This window comes from Epargyreus clarus, unplaced genomic scaffold (assembly GCF_041222505.1).
Source record: "Epargyreus clarus isolate Ecla_fem2 unplaced genomic scaffold, WU_Ecla_fem_2.2 ptg000003l, whole genome shotgun sequence".
Classification (NCBI taxonomy): Eukaryota; Metazoa; Arthropoda; class Insecta; order Lepidoptera; family Hesperiidae; genus Epargyreus; species Epargyreus clarus.
The window spans coordinates 5,432,925-5,458,966 of NW_027332211.1; the positions used below are offsets into that span (position 1 = coordinate 5,432,925).

Sequence of the window (26,042 nt, forward strand, 5' to 3'; positions counted from 1 at the left end):
CTCCAAATTGTTTTAATTTTCTAATATTTTTTGATAAAAAACTATTTTTTTTTGCAATTTTCACGATCGTGAGTGTGACAGTTCCCACCGGAGACTCACGATCGTGCGGGTCGATTTCTGGATTAAGTATAAACTCTGGATTTTTTTTCGTATTTTTTGTGGATCCCTTAAGCTATATAAAAAGCCGTAATAAACGTTTTGAATCGGAAATTGCGACAAAAAATCTTCGGGTGTAAAGGGCTAATAACAGCAGTGTTAGGCGTTGCTGTGTTCCGGTTTGAAGGGTGTGGTAATTTAGACAGACTTTTCCGAGGCGTTCCAGCTTAGTCCTCAGGGGTAGCGGCGCATCTGTGGCCGACCTCAGGTAGGAATATCTAATCCTATCTGAGGTTGATTACACATGTCCATGGGCGGCAGTAGCCACTTATCATCAGGTGGACTGCATGCTCGTCTGCTACTCCTATATTATATAAAAAAAGGGAACTTATTAGGACAAGGGAACCTCTGGGTGCATTCGTCCACCGTCTGCGCGTGTCCGAGCATGGGCAGCAAGGAGATGCGCGTGCTGCGTGCGCGCCCATGCGATGACGTCGGAAACTACACATCCAGCGGCAACTATTTATTTACTTCATATAAAGTTATTTAGTATTTATTTCATTTAAGTTTTCAACACGCTTATAGGTGGCGCTTAAATATATTTATACCTATGCTATCTACTGTTTTTAGGTAACCTAAGAATACCGTGTAGAAAATGTAAATATTTAATATACGCACACGTCGACACACGAAAACGACAGCATGAATAAATCGATCGAATAGTTATTGGTCAGGGTGGGAGACGCGCGCAAAATGGTTATGGTCACCGAAAATTCCCGCGGGACGCATACAGGAGCGGGTAGCTCGGTGTAGTTCTTTACACATATTTTATTTGCAAACATACGAATATTAAATACACAAGGGATTAATATTTCGTACTGTAAGAATTATTGTACCTACGTAAACCGTTGTTCTTACTGTGCTTACTGTTTCTTTTTTAATGTTATTAGCAAAGAAATAAAATATGTTACCATAAATAAATAATTTAGAAACTTAAATAGTCAATACATAAATAAGAGAGGTTTGAATCTATAGCCAACTTTAAATAGAATAGAATAAAATTATACCTATGGCCGACTGCTGATATATTGCTGACGTTGATGACTTAATTGGAATGCCTCATGATATGGTCCTTTTATCTTTGTTTTTAAACAAAAAAAAATAGGCCATTTTCTACTTTCGAGATTATACCAGAAAGTGTATGTTAAAGTTTTATTTGACGACTTTATACTGTGAAAGAACAAAAAAGAAAATTTCTACTTTAAAACGGTGAATGTTTTTTGTCCCGTCCCTTCCCTTAAGCGAGGCTCGGTCAATGTTTACGTAACCTGGAAAACGGAATTATTATTAACCTTTATTAGCCCTTAGCTAATATTAAGATTTTACCTGCCCGAAAGTCATTTTACAAGCGTTTAAGCTCACAATGTTTGTAAGTATAGAATAAATAATCTTTTCGATTTATATTTATGTAGAATTATAAATTAGACAAGAAGAAGCAAACATATTCTATTATGTCAAATTTAGCACCTTATTGTAAACTACTAGCATTGTATTCCTAATGACATTACAAATATCTGATGTTTATGAGCTGATGATTCAGGCAAAAGCCTCGGGATACAATGACAATTCTTGTTAAGTACAGTAAATATGTCATGTTTGGGTTCGGACTAATGAGTGTTTGATTTTGAACACCATGTCCGTATTATCACAGTATTTACGTTTTGTGACTGATAAATCATGTAGTTTAAAATTATGCTACATGTATCTCGAATTTCTGGATTTTGGTCGACTGATTTTTGTTAGCTTGTATTAACATTACCTATTCCCAGTACAAAACAGATACAGGTCTGTGTTCTCATTATTAACACATGATTCATATGAAGTTTGAAATACGTTTGATTATGTTTTAATACTTAGGTATACAGGGTTAATTTTTCAAACGGGCCTTCAGGGCCAAATCCGAAACTATAAGGATTAGCGAAAAATGCTGAAAGGAGTAACGAGGCCGATTTTGATAAAAACTAAAACTGCATCATTACTTTTTTAAAATAACTTTTTCCCTAGCCGGGAATCGAACGAGTTCATTTTGAAAAAAAATACACCCTATATATTATTCCACTATCTGATAGTGTTGCTTATAAGGATCAAAATCTGGGAAGTAATGATAAATGACAAACTAAAGGAAAAGCCTCAATTTTAAGAAAATACATATTTTTCATATAAATTTGGCAGTTAAGGTTCCGCCATTCATCAATTTAAACATTTCGCGTATTAATATTTTTTTCGCTCAATGCTTCAAATCATTCGAAATGGACGTTTTGTTCTTCAAGAATTCATATTTTTATGTCCGACTTAGGTAAAGTTACTTTTAGGACAATTATAATAAATTTAACTTGCTATGGGCGGAATTACGTTTAATACAGATGTAAAATTGACAATTTGCGAGAATGTATTTTTCGAGTCAAATCCGAGTGATAACTGAACAAAGAGATATAGAAAATCATATTTACTGTTTAAACAATAAAATATTATTATTTAATCACTTATCTATTTTCATTATAAAATAAATCCTAAAAACGGCGGTAACTTATTTGCCAAACTATTACTTTCTCATACTAAGCCGTACGTCATAGTCATAACATCGAATAATTAGTTGATTAACCAACAAATTCTTCAATGGTATGACTTATGTCTGTTTCCAAAGAATTATACATAAATCATTTGTTATGAATAATCCTTAAGGATTAGTATGGCAATGTATGGAAAAATATGTATTTTCTTGAAAATTTTCCTTTTCCTTTAATTTGTTACGTAACATTACTTCCCAGAATTTGATCCTTATAAGCGACACTATCAGATGGTGGAATAATATAGAGGGTGTATTTTTTTTTCAAAATGAACTCGTTCGATTCCCGGCTAAGGAAAAATATATTTTAAAAAACTAATGATGCAGTTTTAGTTTTTATCAAAATCGGCCTCGTAACTCCTTTCAGCATTTTTCGCTAATCCTTATAGTTTCGGATTTGGCCCTGAAGGCCCGTTTTAAAAATTCACTCTGTATATAAAAAAAATATTATAATAAAAATACTTAGGTATTACGTATTAGGTAACAGTTTAGCTTTATGTTGAATGAATAACTGAATCTGATTAAAAACGGCATGGTCATCTCGTGTCATTAATATGTCTTATTAGAGCAGTATGTGTAAGCACACATACTGCCCATTTTCAGCCTTAAGAACGCTACGTACTATTGCGTACGTAATAGCTCACTGACCTAATGGAATACTATTATTTTCATTACAAAAGAAACGCTGGTTAATTATAATGATATTTATAATTACTATTAATTAACAATAATTATTGTTTAGTTTATTTTGAATTAAACGTTCTTTTTATATTCGTAACTTTTTTTATTCGTTCTCGGCTGAATGAGCTATTAGTGCCTTGTTCTTTTATTAAATTTAAAATCAATTTTGGCGGGAAACATCATTGTATTTACTGTCACATATTTATCAGTATCATTTTATTATTTTTATCCGTATTAGTTTTTATTATTCATTTATTATTGAAAAATGAATGTTAACTTTGTATTTCTGCTAGACAGCTACATTTTGATCATTAAATATTTGTGTGTTGAATATAGATTTTGGATCCAGTTATCAAAGCTGATAAAGGTATTTTTCATAACTGGTATTATTTATGATTTGTTTTGTCTTAAAGGACTCTTCGGTTTTTGATAAAATGACAAAAAGTGTGTAATAAAATATTTAAGTATTTATTTTGATACGAGCAATGTCGTCGAAGCCAACCCATTATTGTATAGACCGCGTAAAACTGCTAGTCCGCTCTGAATATAGAAATGAATCGCGTCGCCATAGTAAATTGTATGACTACACCTGCTCGCAACAATTTCAGAGCGGACTAGCAGTTTAGCGAGGAATATATTACGCTGGAAGAAGACATGTTGGTTCTCTCTCAGAGTGATCAGGGACCATCGTCCATTACACGTATTGACTATGTGATGGACTATGGTTTTTTTTTTTTTTTTTTTTTTTATAATATAGAAGTAGCAGACGAGCATGCAGTCCACCTGATGGTAAGTGGCTACTGCCGCCCATGGACATCTGTAATCAACCCCAGATAGGATTAGATATTCCTACCTGAGGTCGGCCACAGATGCGCCGCTACCCCTGAGGACTAAGCTGGAACGCCTCGGAAAAGTATGTCTCCCTTACCACACTCTTCAAACCGGAACACAGCAGCGCCTAACACTGCTGTTATTAGGTAGAAATAGGTGTGGCGGTGGTGCCGCCGGAGTCGAACCACAAAGGGTTCTACCACCTTCATGGTCTTGGTAGTATGGGACTTCAAACAGTTTTGAGTTATTTTTATATAAATTAGGCGTAGTTTCCTCACGATATTTACCTTCAATGTAATAACAAGTTATAATTCATGTCTATTATGGACATTATAAATTACTAGTTTTTGCCCGCGGCTTCGCCCGCGTTTAAAAGAAAATAATATGACATACTAACATACATAAAACTGAAAATTCGTACCTTCGTTGGAATGGCAGTAGCGCCATCTGGCGAAAATTGGTCGTAGCAACTCTGAAACATTCGTGGGCTCATGGACAACAACTTTGCTAATGATCACCACTTGATCAAATGCATAGTTTACGATTCAATTCTTACTAATAGTAAGGACTAGTAAGGATAAATAAATTTGAAATGGCAGAGTTGCCTGCCTGGGATTCAAACCTAGGCCACTGCGATTGAAGGGCCTAGATCAATCATTACCTCTGGACTCTTTGGCTATCACTCTCTTTTTTCATTAAGAACGTGTTAACTATTAATGTGTAAATAAAAAAAATAATCATTAAATAGCCATCACTTCTTTTCTATTCATCGTTTTTTTTAAATACGCTATGTCGTGCGCCCAGTTTGTAGGTAAGTACAGAAGTTGTGTATCCGGATCAAATTGCCCGTGGCTCGGCAACAGTTGACAAGCGTTTTATTTATACTCCGACAACTTTGACACGCAAACGCTTAAAGTTTCGCCGACTCCGAGGCTAGCCGCCGACCTAGTTGTGGGCTTCAATAGCGGGCATGCTCGCTTCGAAACTCGTTTCGATTCGCAGAATTAGACGTCCATCAAGTAAGACATTTCATTTTGTGTAAATATTCGATGATAGTCTAAATTTAAGTAACAGGCATTCGGTATGAAAAGCGTCGAAGATAGATCAGTGGTTTAAGAGAAGTCTGTACTCAGCAGTGGGTTCATACCTGCTGAAGAGAGCGAGGGCCAGAAAAGTTTTTTTTTAATTTAGCAGTTACATGCCATAACACACTTTTACTATAATAAATTAATAGAGGCGATTGACACACCCGTTTAAAATGTGTCGATTCGTTTGTAAATAATTTACTGGATTAAATATTTTGTTAATGATACTAGATAATTCCTGTAATCCTCATTCGTATTAATTTGTTATTTATATTAGGGATGCAAATCATTACGTATAAAAAATATACTAATGTTTCGGTATAAGTATTAAAAATACATACTGTTTGTGAAAGTATGTATTGAACAATTGATTCATATATTTGGAGATTAACTTGATTTATTTGTTCCCAGTGTGCAACATCACTATCGATTCGCGCGTGCTCAAGAACAAATCGGGGAAGACGTTTGGACAAATCAAGTCGCCGTCGATTGAGGGTCCAGGCGCGTGCTCGTACTTCCTGCAGCCGGACGCGGGGCAACGGGTGGAGATTCAGGTTTACAGACTGCTCTCCGTCGGGAGATTTAATGGTTCGAGGTAGGACTTTAATATTTATGCTTGTTATAGGTATATGCCAGTTTCTGTGGGTTTTCGTTAATAAGAATATTGAATGTATAAGAAACCACTTTCTAAAATATTCCATCTAGATTAACACGAGTATTTAACTTGTGTCTTTTCAAAACATTTAGAAACTTCAAATAGTTTTTTTTTTCGAATAAAGGATGTAAAAAAAATTATATAAAATTACGAGTTTAACATCCATGGGATTTAAAACTCGTAAATAATTCATGTGGTCTTAACCGTCTTGCATTATTAAATTGAAGAATACTTATGAATACACTTCAGTAAATGAACTCAGTTCATTGTGGCTCTAACGTGCGCTACATTAATTTCCGTAAAACTCGTTGTACTGTCTGAGTGGTCGCGCTTTATATTCTCCGATTAATTATAAAAATCCAGCTGAAGATAGCAATAAGCAAGGAATGACGGGATGCTACAATTAAAACTCGCAGTGGGCATTCACAATTTGTATCGCAAGACTTTGAAGGCCGACGTTCGCCATTGTCTGCAAAATATCCACGGAACAATTATCTTGGCAGAAATAACGGTTGGTTTGCCATTGCCTTCCTTTCTCCATTACACACTAGACAGTGAAATACTGAAATGGCGTGCAGGTTTAGTGTTTACGCGATCGGAATCCGGCGATGTGAAATATGTCTAACAAACAATACTTGATCCCTGTTAATCTCTTCTTTTATCCGTTTGTTTTTGTACTCCGTTCTGGGTAATGACTGAGTACGTGTGATATATATGCGGTAAAACTCTAACGTTTGCACTTTAAATAGTTCAATAAAAAGATGAACAGGTAAAATTTAATAACATTAAATGCTTCAATTAGTTCTAAAGAGTGCAATCGCGTCTAAAATGTACTAGGAAAGTGCACCCAATATTTTCTTTAAATACTTTTTTTTTCAGCGTTAATACTCAATTTCTTGACCTGACCTATATTTGACCGTGAATTGATAAATATTGATTTAAAAAAATCTATTTGACACAAATACGATATCTTTTCAGCTTCAGTAGTTTTGGCAATATGATAATAAGTAATAATGTTAATAAGTAATCTATATTTGTGTCTATCAGTTATTTACGAAAATGTGATGAAAATTTGAATACAGCGATGGTTTAATTAACACGCAATAAGAAACCAGCGAAGGACATTAAAAATAAATTATTACTTCACCCAAGAAAATCTATATTTCATCATTCGTAAGAGCCGCCACTCGAAATCAAATATTTAAGCCGTCTTATTTGAATACGTTAACATAAATAGGGAATGTAGTACGTGATGGGTCCGATGTTGTCAAACACAGGCAGTTGTGATCAATGTCCCGTCAAATTGAATATTTGAAGCGAAACAGCTTTGGACCTCTGCCTTTGGTGACTGGAGTACTCACGTCTGGGGGTTACTACCATCTCTTAAAACAATATTTTAATCATACATTGAAATTTCGTACCACGAGTTCGTTAAAGTTAGATTGTTTTTATAATATTACAATACGCAGTATTGTATTATGTCGGTCGAAATTATTCATTCTTTTATTGTAGGAAATTTAACTTTTGACAATTTCAGTTGGTTTTATATAATGGATAAGCGAAATATTAATAAGGGCTTAAGTTTCTCAACTCCGTATCCTCCGTACTCCAATCCGACGGAACACAATCCAGATCGTAGGACGAAAGTTATGCCACTAGTTTCGATGACTCGTTTCCTCTTGGATAAGTAATAGACAAATTACTCATTCTTTTACATCACTCGGCAGGAATAAAACAAAACTATTTTAAGGAGATCGTGGTACGAAACAAAATAATGTTGATGCAATATTGAAATAAAACTTTCCTGAACTATGATGGTTAAAATATGGTGGTAGACCCTCTGAATATGCTAAGGATAGCGTCAGTACAAATAACACGGGTCAAAAGTTCCCGAACAAGCCGGTTCAATATCATGTTGATAAAGTGTTAAATAAATAAAGTTTGCAACGTTTCGTGTTAATTATCCCTACGTGATCAGCGATAAAGCTGTTTGTTTATTTAATAATGTTCTTTGTACAGTTTCGGTTCGTTTACATTAATGCGCTTTTGGTTTGTCTAGTGAGATAATAAGCTTATGTACTTTTAATATTTTAAAGCAGAACAATTAATTGTAGCTTCAAGCTTGTTATGAACTAAAGCAGACTTTTATATACTGTAACTATGCGCAACATGCTTCAATTAAAATGTCTTATTTTCTTGTCCAATTTTGTTAATTTTTCATTTTAAAGGCGTTGAGATAAAATCTTTATGAAGTTACACTTCTTTCTTAAAATATATCGGAGTGCATTTTCGTATGTAATACGTAATTTGTTCGTTGTATACTTATCTGATTGATGAGTTAAAATGCATTAAAGATACTTTACAAAACACCAAAAGAAAAAATACAGTTTCAACGTGTTTTTATCGGCATCAAAACGGCATTTTCATCTTTTCATAAATAATGACGTTTATGAAAATAATTACGAGTTACATAATGCAAAAATATTTGTCTAAGGTCTACACAGTTTTACAGTAATTAAATACGTGTTGACAGTCTGTTACATCATTACATAATGCTCGCTAACCTGGTTTACGTTTTAACAGTTGTGTAGGCGGCTGGCTACAGCTGGGCGGCGCAAGCGCAGTGCACAGCGTGGGCGGCGTCGCCGAAACGAGGCTGTGTGGCGCCAACGAGCGCTACTCACCACCCGTTGTCCTTTTCGCGGATCACGGTGCTTCTACACTTGATTTCAGGTAAAATTCCAAATGAATTATTCTTGGATATATTAATTTGAATATAGTTAAAATAGGACACATTCAAAGACAATGGTTAATATGTCCAATGGTAGAACTAACATGAACACAAAATCCGGTTATAGTTTCCATTTTACCCAAAAAACATGAACTTAAAGTAAGTTAAAACTTTAAATTCACAAGCTATAACAAGTATTTGTATAAAAAAAGTAATTTGATAAAAAAATACAGTGAACTTTTGTAAAAAGATGACTCGCTCGTCCTGTTTGTAAACAATAGGTATACAAGAAAACTTCTTTGCTTTTAATCTTTCGGGCCATTTGTCACAAGTCTGAAGAAAATTAAATATCTTCTTAAGTTTTATCCATCTATATAGTGACGTTGTACCAATGCAGTAATATTAAACTTGCGAACATAAACATCTGCGACAGTCGAAGTTATCAAATCACGATCAGCATTCGCATTAGAGTCTACGCGCTCGAATATCACATGCGAGTGAATTGTACACATTATGTACAAAGTTTCACTCCACTAATGTCACATGTTATGAATTCAAATTATAATCGGACTAATTTAAATTCCAAAAGTGCGTAGCCGTCGCATCGCTCGTTAACGCAACATGTTTCTGAACGAATCCGGACTAGTAGGTTCGTTGCGGCGACGAATCCGACCAAAATGGGCAATAATTAATTACATTTTCGTTCATTAACGGCGGAGGTGAAACGGACATTATTTCCGGCAATTGTGGCCTCACTGGCGCGGGGCGTCGAGAATTTATCTCCATTTGCAGTTCTGTTCGGAAACGCAAAACGCGAGTTCCGGTGGCGGGGTGGTGAGCGTTTGGGCACAAAAGGTCGTCACGTCGGAACCGGTAATGCTCTATTCGGCATTGTGGCGCTCGTTGAGCATTTACAAACGACCGTGTCATTTATTGGCGCACTCGTACGTTGTCTGTTGAAATTGTATAATCGCCGCCAATTATGAGTATTGAGTTCATATTTCAGTATTAACTATAATAATTTTAAAGTTTGTAGAACCCTCTATTATTTGACTCCGGCAGCACCACCGACACGTCTATTTTTTACCTAATAACACCATCGTTAAGCTCTGCTCTGTGTTCTTCATTGAAGGGTGCAATAAGGGACTCATATTTGTCCGAGATGTTCCAACTTAGTCCTAAGGGGTAACAACGGACCGTCGACTCCTGGTAGGACTCTATCTCTTATCTGGGGATAATTACAGACATTCATGGTACGGATGTGTAGATTAAGATAATTTTAGTATGACAGTAGTACCTACTTGCATGCATTTTTTAACTATATATTTTTCAACAGGATAACAGACAACACTGAGAGGTCTCAGTTTCTCGCATTCTTCAGTTTTACTTCTCTAAGCAACACACAGGGTGTAGGTTTTCACCCTCGAGGAGGATCCAGGATTCCTCATACAGGTTTGTAAATATTATACGTTTCAATATACGAGTATGTATGACAAAATAGTCTAATTTATTACATCATCATTGAAGTTAACTCGGCAAATCATAAAAGTGTATATAAATATTTATTTATCAGATACATATCAACACAAAATTTCGCTATTATCTTATTCATTGAATAATATGATATAAATATTCATAGTTCATCGTGAAAAATTTAGGAGTAGTTAATTTATGTTAGGGTTAGGCAGTTTGACGGTAAAGATTATGCTGATAAACCAAGTCCATTTATTATTTATAAGAAGTCTGATAAAAGTCTTGTAAATTCTAGTCTTTCTGAAGAACGAATTGAAGTTTGGTAAACGTATACAACGGTCTATTTTCGTTGAATACTATGGTTCTCAAATTTGTGTGTCGAAACTTGGCGGTTTCTTGATTTTCATATGAAAAGACTGCGTAAAGAGGTATAAAACGAGGTCAAAGCCGCAAGGGAATTTCTCTTTAAAGCTCGGAACGTTACTTTTGATATAAATAAAAATGTTTCTAGTTTTCGGGCGCGAGATGTTGATTTATTTATAAAACAAGAAAGATAAATTTAAGTAATCACTCTTTCTGTCACTGGGTTTGAACAAAAAATATACAAAACAACATTTTTATCTTGTTCATTTTTGTATTAATGGACATGTTTTTAGAACAAGAATCAGCTCAGTGAATTACTTTGTAGCGAAGAAATTTATCACAGAGATTTCTTTACATAGATGTTTTTTATGGAAAATTACATAGTATTTTTGGAATTGACGTAACAGCTGTATTAGAGGACGATACTCTGTAATGTAATTTTACTTCTTTGTCAATATGTATCAATAAGATATGTCCCTACGTTTTGTATACAACAGAATATCCTTAACAACGTGGATATATATGTGCGAACGTATAGTCGGAACGGTATTTATTGCCTTCAAAAGGTTTTTTTCATAACAACGCAAGTGTAGTGGACAAAGGTGCGACCCTCGTCACATCCTTACTTATAGACGTACTGTGTCGTAGAGATATGGGACTTCTAGTACGATATATTACACCTATTTATTTACGTGCGTCTGTATTACCTCATGAGGATATTGAAAAATATTTACTTTAGAAGATACATTTGAAGATACGCGGTAAGGTATGAATAATGGGGATTGGTTAGAAAAATGCAAAAGGGTATGGTCAGTGACCACTGCGTTTGATGAGTATTTAAAGCTAGTTACTATTAAAAAGACAGTGAAAGTATTCCTACTGTACGTCAAAATATTACAATTTAGTCCTCACGAGCATTACATAATTATGTTGTTGATCTGAAAGTGGACTTCAATTCTGTCAGCAAGCCCATTTATCAACATGACTGTACCTATACTATAAGCTTCTTACCCACCTCAATTCAGTACAGAATTGTATATAGGCACAAAAAATATAATTCAAAAGACTTTTTATATGTCGAGCCTCAGCGATATTCTAAGAAACCATTACTAATATCTTTCAAATATATGAGAATTCGGAAAAATAAACCGTACAAGAATATCGCCGAAGAAATATATTCATAGTACGAGTAGGTAGGTACCCTACGTTATTGTGTTAGTAACAGTCAACGTGAACGCTTCGGAATTTCATTCTCCGATAATGAGAGATCCAGTAAGAAAATTCACACGACATTAAATCTGTCGGGAGGCGAGCAGCACTGGAATTGCACATGATGTGACAACCTCGTTGGCCCGGCAATATGGAAAATTGTTTCCACTGGGTTGACAGAGCGCATTTTTGCCACGTTTTACTTCGTTTAGGTGTTCTTTGAAAGCTTTCCACGTTAATTTAAGCTGCTATCGTGGTTTTCTCTCCTTTATTTGCACGAACGAGTATCTAAATAATAGTTGCGCTTTTTCCCTACGTTATATAAATATTCAGTAGTTTGTAATTATAGTGGTTACTTTGCAATGTTTATAGAGATAATTTCATCCTAAGGTACATTTAGAAAACATATATAGATGCTAAAGTAGTAGTTCGATTTAAATTTTCCTGCAGAGGAGATAAGAAAATTTAAATTAATTTAACTACTATGAATTACATATAGGTATCTGGTCACTACATAAACTGATCAAATACGGAAAACTTCGTTGTATCAGATTTTGCAATTTAATTGTGGAAACTTTTGATATTTATTATTTCAATGTTAACGTCACTGCATATGTTTGTATAATACGTTAACGAATAGAGGAATTTCATGGATTTTTATGTAATTGAATTTGAAAATAGTGCGATTTCCAAAAAGAAAGAGTATATAACTTTTTTTGAAAAAAATATCCCTGACGGATAAAAGTAAGTATAGTACTCGTAAGTAACGTGCATGTAATAAATTAGTATAAGTACTAAAAACAAGTGGTATAAAGGTGGTTCAAAGTAAGGAATCTCAGGTGGGGATCTGGTTTTGTCTGGGGTTAATTTCAGATGTTCATGGGCGACAGTACCTACTTAACATTCAGGTGGACTGCATGATCATCTTCCACTTCTATTTTATATATAAAAAATGTAACACAGATTGCGACTGGCTATACCAAGACGTGTCGTGCCGGGGTCCGGGCGCGTGTGTGCTGGCGAGCCCGGGCTACCCCGGCATCTACCCGCCACGCCGCCGCTGCCGGTACCTCTTCGCGACCAACTCTGTACACACGAGGGTCAAGATCATCTTCACGTCCATACTGCTGCCTAGGAAGTGAGTAATGGCTTTTAGTGCTAAGTTTTCAGTGCATTGACGGATTTGTAAGTTGAATACTGATTTTGACAGCGATAGAACTCTTTGTTGTTAAATTGTGTTTGCATCATCAATCGGCCTACACTAATAGTAGAGTAGCATTTCTGTAGTGACTTAAAGTGTCAAGGAATACGGCTAAGTGGAAGAACCAGTAAAGTTTACCCGGGGAGAAGCTACCACACATATTTTTAGCGTTAAAGTATACCCGAAGAGACATTACCGCCACACATATTTTTAGCGTAAATAATTGCGTGTTTTAGTGAAAAGGTATGGGTGCCTACTGACTTTATCAGGCAACAACTTTAGTCCTTCATCGACATCTGTAGTCGTCTTCAGTAAGAACCCCTTCTTTATATGAAGATTTTATAATCCATTTGTCATTTATGTAAGAGAAAAGTAAAAAAAAGCAAGTAAATTTTAAGTAAAAAAAATAAAAAAATGTACTAATTGCAACATGGCAGGCCTTGTAGAAAATTTCTGCCAGAGGTAATAACTTAAAGCAAATCGCTAGCAATTTACTAGACCCACGAGGGTATAGCATTTATTCACTAAACTGACAAAGCTTTCTATAGAATTGCAGTAATTCCAATTCCAAGAACAGTATTAACCTGAGTTTATTGTCTAGAAAGTACCATCACTAGTCAACGGTATATTTTAAGTTCCACGACGGAACTCCTGCAAGCATCTTTGTGAATTAATTAGTGTGTCATTCTTCGTTTAATGAGGGCTAAAGTTTTCCTTGGTATTTTGGTCTCGGATGCCTGCGGCAATGCGGTCGGATTTCCAAGTGATTTCCACCGCAATCTCGCGGTATCATATAAGTTTATGTATTACCTATGACTAGAAAGTAATATTGACAATTATGAATACAATATTAATTTTAGTAACAATTAAAAAACGATAGACAACTTACTACTTGTTTATTTTGATGGAAACATTATAAGACTAACGTTTATACGCTATTTTACCTATATACGTATCTATACATAGCACACATATAACAAAGTCTATCACTGTACTGAAGTGTAAAGAATAAAAGTTTTTCTAAAGGTGAAGCGATCTAAATTTCTTAATTGTAATAAAGCATCAGTTATAATATCAATTTATCCAATTTACATTTAAATACAGAATTAAGTGCTTAGCTACTAGCAATATTTTTCTACATTCATACGTTCAGCTTTTTGGACCTAAATTCTATTTAGGTACAAGTTAATTTAATGACAGCGTAAATGGTTGTCTAGCGAACTTTCACGCGAGATTAACGTATGAACTCTGCAAAGTTGATAATGTCGGCGCTTTAATTCTCAGTAAGAAGTTGAAACAGCAAGGCATGAACAGTCCAGGCAGATAGCGATAGATATGGAAGTACCTACGCGGCTTTACGTACAGTTTGAAAAATATTTTAATTCTCACTGGAAATTTATTTTCGAATAAATGGAAGGAGTATTTATATTTACATCTGAACAATATTGACTTTTTTTTTAATTATTGATGACATTGTATAATGAATGTTGACGCTGGAATTCTCGGTAAGAACTTGAAACAGCAATGCGTGAACCGTCCAGGCAGATAAGACGTTCGTTTATTTGCCGTAGCGATTGTTCGCCGCGTTTCAACAATCGAGTCCACTCCACATGGGCGCTTGATAAAAATAGTATTTATTTTTAAAATGTTATTTTTTTTAAAAACCTGCACTTCTGGCAATATATGGAAATACCAATTTTGGCTCGATGTAAAGTTTCATTTTTTTTTCCAGCACTGGAAATTTATTTTCGATTTAATGGAAGGGGTGTTTATTTTTACATCTGAAGAATATAGTTTTCTTTTTAATTATTAATTACACTTCATCTCCATCATTCACTTTCCATACATGCGTATAGACATAAATACCTTACTTTAGTAACAATTACGAAAACTATTATATCTCACAACGATTTTATTATGATTGCAATTTTATCACACTTACCCATGTCTAGACTAACGTATGAACTGTACAAAGTTGATAATGTGGGCGCTGGAATTCTCGGTAAGAAGTTGAAACAGCAAGGCGTGAACAGTCCAGGCAAATAGCGCGTTTGTTTATTTGCCGTAGCGATAATTCGTAGCGTTTCAACGACCGAGTCCGCTCCATACGGGCGCTTGATAAAAATACCCCTAGTGCCGGCAATACATGGAAATACTTACAGCTTGACGTAAAGTTTGAACAATATTTTTAAGCCTCACTGGAAATTTATTTTCGAACACATGGAAGAGGTATTTATTTTTACATGTGAACAATTTGGATTTCTTTTTAATTATTAATGACACCGATACTCCGTCGTCATCCTTCCCTTTTTTTTGGTCTTAATAAGTAGGGAACGTGTAATTTATTTTCATTTCATCTTTTTGCCTCTCTGTTAAAAAAATCAATGTAGGTATCTGCCTAACCAGTAAAAAATTAGTGATTGTCCTGTCATGTGGAACATAGAGCAATGGTTATGGTCACAGACCTGTATATTGTTACTCTATTACTGTGATACCAATTATAATATGCGGGGGTCGTCAACTCACCCTAATACAACGTTAGAAGTTATAATATTTAAATTATTTTTGAATGTGTCATAAAGATTTTGTATTTCGACCGCGAATAAATTCAATGTATGCCATCTCAATGTAATTGACCGTAAATTTTCGAGGTCGTTTGCTGTTACCACTACATAAAATTAATAATAAACAGCATGTTAAATAAACATATGTTCTCGATATGTATTTCTCTCGCCTTATTTTGAACATTTCGTACATTCGGAACCACAAACACGAAAAATACTTTTATAGACACAATACAAGTAAAACGCTCTCGGGAATGTGGAATAGACCTAAGATTTTTTTTCAAAAACGTTGCCGCAATAACTATTTTTGGTGGAGGATTTATTTAACGCTGAACCCGCATAGATTCCATAACAAGAGTGGGAATAAAAATTGAAAACCGAGCGTGGAATATTTTTTTTAGATTTTTGCCGCACCTATTAGCGTTTGTAAAGGTTTTTTTCTAAGTTTGGCCAAAAGATTAAGCGTTAAAGGAACTAATGGAATACTTTATCTAGTTTTCTTTATAATTAACTTCGTATACTTTTGTATTGTATACCTGTCTTTTATGTATATTCAGTGCAATGAAATTAATTCATATTCTGCTTTTCTACCTATCTCTTATTTACGTTTGTTTCAAGTACTTATATAAAAGTTAAGTTAATAATAATATGCACTTTAAGCTGGCGATCATCTTTACATAGCTAAAACAGCAATTGCGTTATAAGTACAAATTAAACATGAAAAGCAGGAACAACACACTCATCGCATTTAACCAGCAACCAATAATCTTCCATTTTACCACAAATGTTACCACTTAAAAGATATTACTCTGCCACAAATGTTCTTAATGTGAAAATATTAATATAAGTATATCGCGAGTAGTAAAATTACCACAAACGAAATTGGAGGCGTAATTTTATTATATTTGATATGTTCACAATTTACAAGAATATTAAAAATAACACTGCTTCAATATTGATACTAAAATGTGGACATTTAATATTTTGTATATGCTTAGTAAATGAAACACGATTTTATGAGCAATTACAGAAGCGCAATTTAACAAATTTAATATGTTTTCACGAAGCCATGATAGATATGGAGTAGACATATAGTTAGAATATTATTTAATTTTTCATAAAATTCTCTGTAAAATTAATGACTAGTCTTTTCAAGTATTCAGTGTAACTCATATATAAACTGAGATCATAAAAACAAAGATAACATCTCACGGAACAACTTGTTGTAATTACTTTAAACACCATAGTAAATTTCGTAAATGTTACTAAAATAGTGTGATTATTATGTAATGTCGAATTATATTTTTCATGGGATCACATTTTGTCCATGCGTTTAATATAGTACAACAACGTAACGTATTCGAGATTCTGCTTTGTACTGAACACAATCGGGTTGATTTGTATTGTAACTGTATAATTTACGTATCCTATGTAAATCGGCAGAGTTTGGTGCGTCTCAACATTTTGCTTTTCAGATCGAAACCTAGAAAAAAGGAAATAATATATAAAAAGCATTTTTTATAATATATGAGTAACAGACGAGCATGCAGTCCACCAGATGATAAGTGGCTACTGCCGCCCATGAACATCTGTTATCAACCCAGATAGGATTAGATATTCCTACCTGAGGTCGGCCACAGATGCGCCGCTACCACTGAGGAATAAGCTGGAACGCCTCGGAACAGTATGTATCCCTTACCACACCCTTCAAAACGGAACACAGCAGCGCCTAACACTGCTGTTATTAGGCAGAAATAGGTGTGGCGGTGGTGCCGCCGGAGTCGAACCACAAAGGCTCTACCACTTTCAATATAACATAGCGAATATTTAATGTATTAATATTTAAAGTACCTTTTTTACAGTAATAAGGTCGCGGTATGTTTGATATAAGGCGGAATTGCTTAAACCGCAATTTCGTTCCGGATACAACTTAAACATAATTACCATGCTCAGTGTATTGTACTTGGCTCATTTCAATGATATTAAATCGTCCAATGATTCGCATTTTACTACGCGAACTGTACTTAGCCACATGGTTTGTAATGTGGAAATATTATAAGTTCCAAAATTACTTTCTCGAATCAGTAGGCGTAATCTTATTCCCTTCCTTATAACTGCTATGTAAATGTCAAGATCTTATAATGTAAGGAATAAGAAGTATTTTATTTATGTTATAAGAATAATAATAATAATAATAGGACATGAATTAGCGGACAAAATCTTTGTCATAAAAGATATCATAAAGATATACTCGTACCTATGCTTTGACAAAATTTAAATATTTTAACTATCATTCAGTTCGTAATCATTCAGTAAGTTCGTAAATCAACGTAGAAAAACATTTACTGGGATGGAATTCATTGAATGGAATTAAATAGCAGCAAGCATTTATGAAATAAAATTCTCATAATTATCAAGCAGTTCCGCAAATCACCGATTTGGCAAAAGCTCCATTCGTTATGCGTGAACTCATTTACATAGAACAGGAATTATCACCTCTTTTGTAGCTGTTTTGGCTATTTACGTCATAAGTGTAATCGTCTATGAATTTAATAGCAGTGTCTTTAATAAAAGCCAATACAAATGGCCTCATTCAGATAATTTGGCCTACATTACCATCATTTTGAAGGTGGTAGAACTCTTTATGGATCGACTCCGGCGACAACACCCGCCACACCTATTTCTACCTAATAACAGTAGTGTTAAGCGCTGCTGGGTTCTGGTTTGAAGAGCGTATCAAGGGAGATATATTTTTCCGAGGCGCTTCAACTTAGTCCTAAACGGCCGCACATCTGTGGTCGATCTCAGGTAGGGATATCCAATCCTATCTGGGGTTGATTACAGATGTCCATGGGCTGCAGTAGCCACTTACCATCAGGCGGACTGCATGTTCTGCTACTTCTATATTATAACAACACGATGTAGGCATTATCTTCAGTGGAAGTAATTACATCCTCTGTGAGCATGTGGAAGTAATTATTTCTTCTTCCGCAGTCATTGCGCGACGGACTACTTAACGCTGAGAGCCGGCAGCTCCCCGTCCGCGCCGTTGCTGGCGTCGCTCTGCGCGGAGAAGAGCACCACGTTGGAGCACCCTGGACCTAACCTGCTGCTGGAGTTCAAGTAATAAGTTACTTTTATTTTATTATTAGCTATTGGAGTAGTGTTATTGTGGTAGAAAGTAGGTCGTTAATTCGAATCAAAGATCATAGAATTACTAATCTTTCATCAAGGTCATTAAATGATTATAAATTTGTGTTAATGTTTTTACTTCAGCGCAATATAATAAATATGATATTCTTATATAACAGTTATAGTAGAAATCTAAGAAACAGATCGGTTTATACTAGAATTTATTCAGGTATAATTACAGTATCTAGAAACAACCACAATACCTACGAAAATTAGTGAAGGGAAATAGGATTTATAGAGCAGCACTAAAAAAACAATACAGAGTATAAAAATAACCCATGTAATATTTCATTTATATATTAAGTTACATCGTTTAACCTATATTTAAAGCTTTATTTCCTCCTGATAAATTTAACCCATGTCCATATAACACGGAACTGCAGTTAAAGCAAATGAAACCGAACTCGCTGTAATAAATTTCACTTCAACCGATATAACCACAATTTAAAAACGCGCCATCGGAGTTTAAAAGCTCCGAATAATTTGCACTTTGTTTTAACGGTTCCGAGCCATTAGTACGTCTGCAACACAATGGCTTCATTGCAGTTCCTCCAGAATCCATTGCAATCGACGGCTAACTTTTTACGATATTTAATTTAACTTTAAGTTATATTACACTGTTGACTGTTTTATTGATTTTCGCTAATAATTGGTTTCTATTTATAAACTAAAACGAACTACTGATATATTCCCATAATGCTCTCTAATGTTATAAGTGTTCAATGTGAGAAAATCTGTCTTTATTTCATGAGAAAATCATTTACCGTTCTTTACCTTTATAACTTAAAAAAGGAACATAAATAGCTATAAAAGGTTAAACTTATAAGTTACACATTTAAAACAAGTACTTTTTTGAAATACAATGCAAATATGTGGATAACGAAGAAGATTTAGATAAAAAATATTTAAGAATTCATTATAATAATATGATAATGTTAATAATGTATTTTAACGCTACGCCGTAGCTACATTTATTCGTGTTGATTTAAAAAAAGTGAAAAATGTTTAAAAGCATCGTATCAATGGCTTTACCGTGTAGTCGAGAGTTATTGGAGCGGACCATGAGTGCTGAACTAAGAACAACTTTTATTAAAATATAGTAGTTTCTTCTGAATTAATTTATACTAAGTACGCTCCGTAATTAAATATTGTTATGCTGCAATATTTTTTAGATTTAAAACAGATGATATAGCGTATAGTTATACTGATGTTCCTAAATTTTGCCGCCCCTAATTTTTGCCGGTAATTGGTCAGTTTGTTGCTCACTTTCCAGTACCCTTACCAGGAGTTTTTACGTTTCGACAAATATGACTGTTTTGGTATTTGTTTACGTATTTGCCCATACAAATTTCAATCAGTGCCCCTAGCGGAATGTGTCAGAACTAGGAAATCGTATTGGCCCATACGTTAACAAATACCAAAACAGTCATATTTGTCGAAACGTAAAAACTCCTGGTAAGGGTACTGGACCCGTCCAACTCCCAACCGACGTTGCTTCGTAGACTGCTACGCGAAGCGCTACGCACTTCTACGACGTAACGGCCTATTATCCAAGTTTAAAAGCTCCAATATTTTTGCCGTTTCCAAACAGTTCCGGGCCATTAGTGCCGCCGTACGACTACAATGGTTTCATCGCGAAGTTGGAGTTCCTGGAGCGAATCGATAGCAGCTCGCCGCCGCCCACCGCCGCGGCCGCGCCGCCGCTCGCCGCGCTCACACACCTCACGCACCACGGTATGACACACAAACATACTTACCTACATACTTTTTACATATCATTATATTCGTCTAAAATATAAAAAGAGTAAACAGAAGATGCATCAGTCAAAAATTCAACTGAAAAAAAAAACCTAAACACTTTTAGCGTAGAATTCGTTTGTGTGACTTGATATTGATGTTTTTTTAATTCTTATAATAAAGTAAGGAGTAGTTCAAATATGCATTTTAATTTTTTTTGGAATGAGCCATTTTGCTTTATACCTCTTATATTTTAATGTTTGTTTACGAAGTGCAAATACCACACTATGTAGTATGTAATCCACACAAGATAAGTTAGGAAATTACTGCTTACTTATATTACAAAAAAATATTTACGACGATAATGATTCAAGTCATATCCAAATATAAATAGTTTTTAGTACTTATTTTTACCAGATATAGTACATTAATGTAATTAAGTGCTCGAGGGATCGAATTATAATCATTTCTTTGAAACTATACGCAAAATCCCTGATGTGATCAGGATTTCGAGGGAACATGAGAGACCCTTGATTAAATGAAGTGATTGGACAAAACCGACGAATAATGTTGAATAGGATAGATATTTATAATGAAGGAAGCAAACATGATTACTTACTTTAAATTTTAATCAAAATATTATGTATGATAAATTAAATGATTTCCAAAATTACACCTGTAGTTTATACACACATAGGTAGGTTAAACTTTTCAAGTGTGCGTGGATACTACACGATACGACACCTATTTTGGTGAAAACAAAAACTGTGTCATTAGATTTTCTACCAATATTTCTATCTGTACTCGTATTCAATATTTTTTCCTGGCTAGATCGACTTTATTTTGAGAAGAATAGCTAAATCTATTGCACCATCAGGTAGAGTTAATTATAATAACCAAACTTAGTTAATCAATAATTAATTTACTTGATTTCTTCTTATTTTTAGTTTAAAGCTAATTTAATTACTTTTAGAGAATAACTGTTACAAGCGTGCAATAAAATGAAGTGTACAATTTACTACTTTACTTCAATCAACTGTGAAAGCTGGATTTCGTACTGTCTTATTATTACACATAATTTATTCATTCTGTGGAACTCTGTTATCAGAACTTATGCATACTAATAGCTTGCCGTATAGGATGCGGTGTCCGCATTTGATTTCAGAATATATTATAGTGGACTCCCTGGTCGGCACTCTCAGTACAGGTGTATCTGTCATATATGAAATGCTTTTCGACCTATTAAACTAGGCTAGAATTCGTGATAGCTGCACATGTCATAGGTAGATTATACTAAAAATATACTGGATTCTACAAAAAAATACTGGATACTAGATATCTACCGCTATATCGTATTCGTATATTATTCCGTATCGTGTGGTATTTTTAAGAATCAATAGCGGTTCTTATTGTATTTTAAGTAATATTTTGAGGATTTATTTTTTCAAGAATCGCAATTAAATAAAGTATGATAGTTTCAATAATGAAAAACCCAACCTGTAATTAAAAAGAAAAAAGTTGCAGTTATAAAACAATTGCAATTATTAAAAAACTACCAAAAACTTGCACAAATTAACACCAATTATAACTCAGAAATTCCAAGCGGAACAGAACTATAGAGATCTCAAAAGCAATTATTCTCAACCAGCGGACAGGACGGCGGCAATGGAAAGCAACATAGTATCGAACGAGATCTCGGGCAACGGCGTGCGGGTGGGGTGTGGCGCCACTGTGCGCGGGTACGGCGCGGGCGGCGCGCGCTCCGGACACTTCGACACGCGCGCGTCCGCGTGGCGGGCGCAGTGCTCTATACACTTGCTCGGCACCACCACTGATGTGGTGCAAGTGTCGCTGTTTAATTACAATTTAAGGTATGTTTTTAGTACATGCTGCTTGTGGCTTAAATGTTACAATTTCAGTTTGCTATTTTATACACACAAGTAATAAATAAAAATACTTAACAATAAAAGGTCACTTCTGTTCATGAACGCCATCCGAACAATCAAGGATGCGTAGCTGCTCTCGATAATTATTTCCGGATGCTTCGGAGTAGTATTTCGTATATATCTATGCTTATATTTTTTACTGTTGCCTACCTACTTTTGACATCAAAATACAACAGGCTCATATGGTCATTTTGAGGCACAACATACGCACGTTCTAAACGAAAAGTTAAGATAACATTTGTTTTACCAAAAAGTTACCTTTATCGGATTACACCCCCAGCATATTATTTTAAAAATTCTAAAAACAGCTTATTAATCTTGTTTACGAAATGTTAATCTATTCCAGATTTTAATTAATTGACTTCGTAATTGTGATATTGTTACGTTAACTAAGTCGGATACTTCATTATACAAGTTGTCCTTTGTAAGCACCTAAAGTAAACTTTGAGTTTCATATTACTCGTCACTGTAAACTATAAATAACTTAAGCTTTAATAACAACAAACTATCTTCTGGCAGGTTACCAAGTTGTCGATCTCATATTGAGATCTTAGAAGGATTACACGAATTCGGTGGTAGGGGTGAGCGTGGGGAGAGAACAGAACGAGGGGATCGCGCCCTCCTCAGGGTATGTGGTCCCACCGTGAGAGAAGCGAGGGATCCCTCAGGAAGGTTCCTCGTGCGACAAGCCGTTACCTCCAAGGGTGCTAATCTGACTATTTTAGTACGACGCGCCACATCACAGAGTGTAGACGAAGAAGAATTCGTCGACGGTGCCTTTGCTTTTCATGATGGTAAGTTAAATATAGCAAAATATGTTGTATTTGCTAAATAATAACAATTCAAATACGTTACACACACATTTCATATCATGGGTTGTAAAACATTCCTTTATAATAAAAATTCAGTTGTATTATTGTCGAAGAAAGTATTTAAAAAGTGTGCATACATTGTTATACCGAACAAAGGCTCTACCTGAGGCCGACCACAGATACGTGGGAAATAAGGTGGTCGCTTCATAGAATTCAGCCGGCATCCACATCTTACCAACGCAAAGCAAAAGCTGCTTCACCCTAGAAAGTGTTTTACTTTGATATCTCGCCATACGAGTAATATTTCTATATTTTAAATGAATGGGTAATCCTGAGATAAGTATAGATATCTCAGCGCCTTGTAATTGAAGGAAGCCATTAAATGGGTCAAACGGCTGACAATTCTGTCAGCCATTTAATGACTGTCATGGTGTAATTTACGCGGAACAATACCGACATGCGCAGTTAAGTGGTGCAAAAACACGAAATCGTAGAAAAAGTACGGAGAAACATCGTTTCATTCGTAAATGCTCTAAAAACTATTTTTTTTTTAATATTTTTCGAACACGAAAATAGATGACAGTGACAATTTCAATTGTCAAAACTGGTTACATTTTCTTGTTAGGAGTGTGTCATCTTTACTAATCTATGGGGGTAATCAGACACTTACGATTAAATAGAACAACACGAAGGCACCGCGTCGCCGGACGCTACATGTGTGGCCACGCACTACGGGCTGGCGTCGCCGCCGCACGGGGGCGTCGCGGCGCCCTCCCACCACCACATCTTCTGGAACATCGAGGAGCGGCTGCTGTGCACGCACCGGTTCATACCGGCCTCCAACCAGAGCATTACCATTGAAGTGAGTAGGAGATTGCAAAGATTACCTAGCCTAAGAGCTGGTCTTATTTCCGTCTTCTGTATACAATTATTTATTAATTATGTAGTTCTAGTAAAGTAGAAAGTAAATGAAAATGAATTATTTTATTTAAATTTTATTATTATAAACTTATCTGACAAATAAACTTACTAAAATTATTTTCCCTATATTTTTTACACTTTATGCTAACTAATGATAACTTTCCATTTTCCTTCATTTTACGCGACAATTCGAAGAATATTTTAGCGCATATAACTAAATATGTTTCATAGTGTACGTTTTTTTCCAATGTTTGCAACAAAGTCAAAATGGAACATTTTTTAAGACTTTTTGTGTTTAAATATTTAAAATAGAAAATTCGGCTCATGTTTCGAAAGACAAATTCTATTACGTCCCGGGCGGCAAGTTTGGCTCATTTATCGTGTGGTATATTTGATATACGCCCAAGAAAGCAAATTTGATGTATGAACTTGTCAGTATGCTTAGCAAATTTATTTATTTGTTTATTTATTATAACACTAACAGAAAGTTAAGGTACAAAAGGACAAAAATGCTGCCTGATGGCATTCTCTACCAATTCAATTTATGTAAATTTATCGAATTCACCTGACGGCATATTTTTCAAATTAGATCTTCGCCCAGGGCGTCAAATCTGACATCCGTTCCGGGCGGCATTAGGTTGACATCCCAGGTGTAAATTCCGCGTATGACTTAAATAAATTAAAGCCGCGGAAGCATCCAATGCAACTGTTTAACTAGATCCAGCGTCTGGAGCGCATGTGGAGCGCGGAGCCGGCGGGCGCGGCGGCGGCGGGCGCGGCGGGCTGCCGCACGGCGTGCGGGGACGCGGGCTGCGAGTGCCGCGCCGCCACGCCGCTGCGACACCACGACCACATCGCCATCGTGGCGGCCGACGGCACGCTGCTCTCCTGCCTCTGTGGCGACTTTCAGGTTGGTGATACACATTTTACATACAAATCTAATACCTTTAAACGAACGATTCCTATATATATATCAACGGAAACGGCTCCAACGATTTTCTTGAAAGTTTGTATTTGGGGGGTTTCGGGAGCGATAAATCGATCCAGCTAGGTTTTATTTTCAGAAAATGTCGTTTTAATCGTGTTTTCATTGAATAAAAACCTTCTACAATATCATCAGAAAATACACTACCATTTCGCTACCATTTACGAAGTTAGAATAGCTCGGTCATCCAGGTACTGTGTAATGAAATGACACAACGCGTGCAATAATGCGTTTTGCAAGTGCTACGTCAAGACGAAAAACGGCGATTAAAATGTGAAATGTCACAACGTATGCAATAATGAATTCTACAAGTGCTGCGCTACCACGACCACATCGCATTCGTAGCGAGTGACGGCACGCTGCTGTCGTGCCTCTGTGGGGACTTTCAGGTTAGTTCTGCGGTTATTCAAATGTGTAAACAAATGTCACACTGCGTACGTGACATGGTCCGCACTGCGTGTGGTGACGTGATCGTGTTAAAACGACCACACCTTGCTCGTGATGACCCACGATACGCTATTATTCAGGTTTAGGTTCATGTTCATCCTTTGCGCCAAAAATGAGGTTTTCTTATCACTAACTAGAATTTTAGTGCTCCTCGATCGTTCCAGTTTGCACCATTTTTTCTGCCAGAACGTGTGAGAACGTACAAGCGTTATTTCATCGTCAAAAAAGGGTTTAAAAAGATAGATCTTTCAAAACCGGCGACGCATTCACGATTTCTCTGCAAATTCATCCTTCGGTGATAGTTACGTACTTTTCATTAGGTAGTCCGTTTAATCGCTTGGCTACACCATAAAAAAAATATATACAGGGTGAATTTTTAAAACGGGCCTTCAGGGCCAAATCCGAAACTATAAGGATTAGCGAAAAATGCTGAAAGTAGTTACGAGGCCGATTTTGATAAAAACTGAAATTGCATCATTAGTTTTTT

The 26,042-nt window shown here is 35.5% G+C and overlaps 1 protein-coding gene across 1 annotated transcript in view; it reads left to right on the plus strand.

The window, feature by feature from the left end:
- LOC140751046 (uncharacterized) overlaps positions 1-26,042 on the plus strand; it is a 49,766-nt gene that overhangs the window by 2,754 nt on the left and 20,970 nt on the right. Inside the window, exons 3-12 of the mRNA XM_073084867.1 lie at positions 5,731-5,914; positions 8,558-8,707; positions 10,042-10,157; positions 12,714-12,888; positions 18,510-18,638; positions 20,299-20,441; positions 22,093-22,315; positions 22,910-23,184; positions 23,883-24,064; positions 24,842-25,033. Coding sequence (XP_072940968.1) covers positions 5,731-5,914; positions 8,558-8,707; positions 10,042-10,157; positions 12,714-12,888; positions 18,510-18,638; positions 20,299-20,441; positions 22,093-22,315; positions 22,910-23,184; positions 23,883-24,064; positions 24,842-25,033 — 1,769 coding nt within the window. The remainder of the gene's footprint in view (positions 1-5,730; positions 5,915-8,557; positions 8,708-10,041; positions 10,158-12,713; positions 12,889-18,509; positions 18,639-20,298; positions 20,442-22,092; positions 22,316-22,909; positions 23,185-23,882; positions 24,065-24,841; positions 25,034-26,042) is intronic.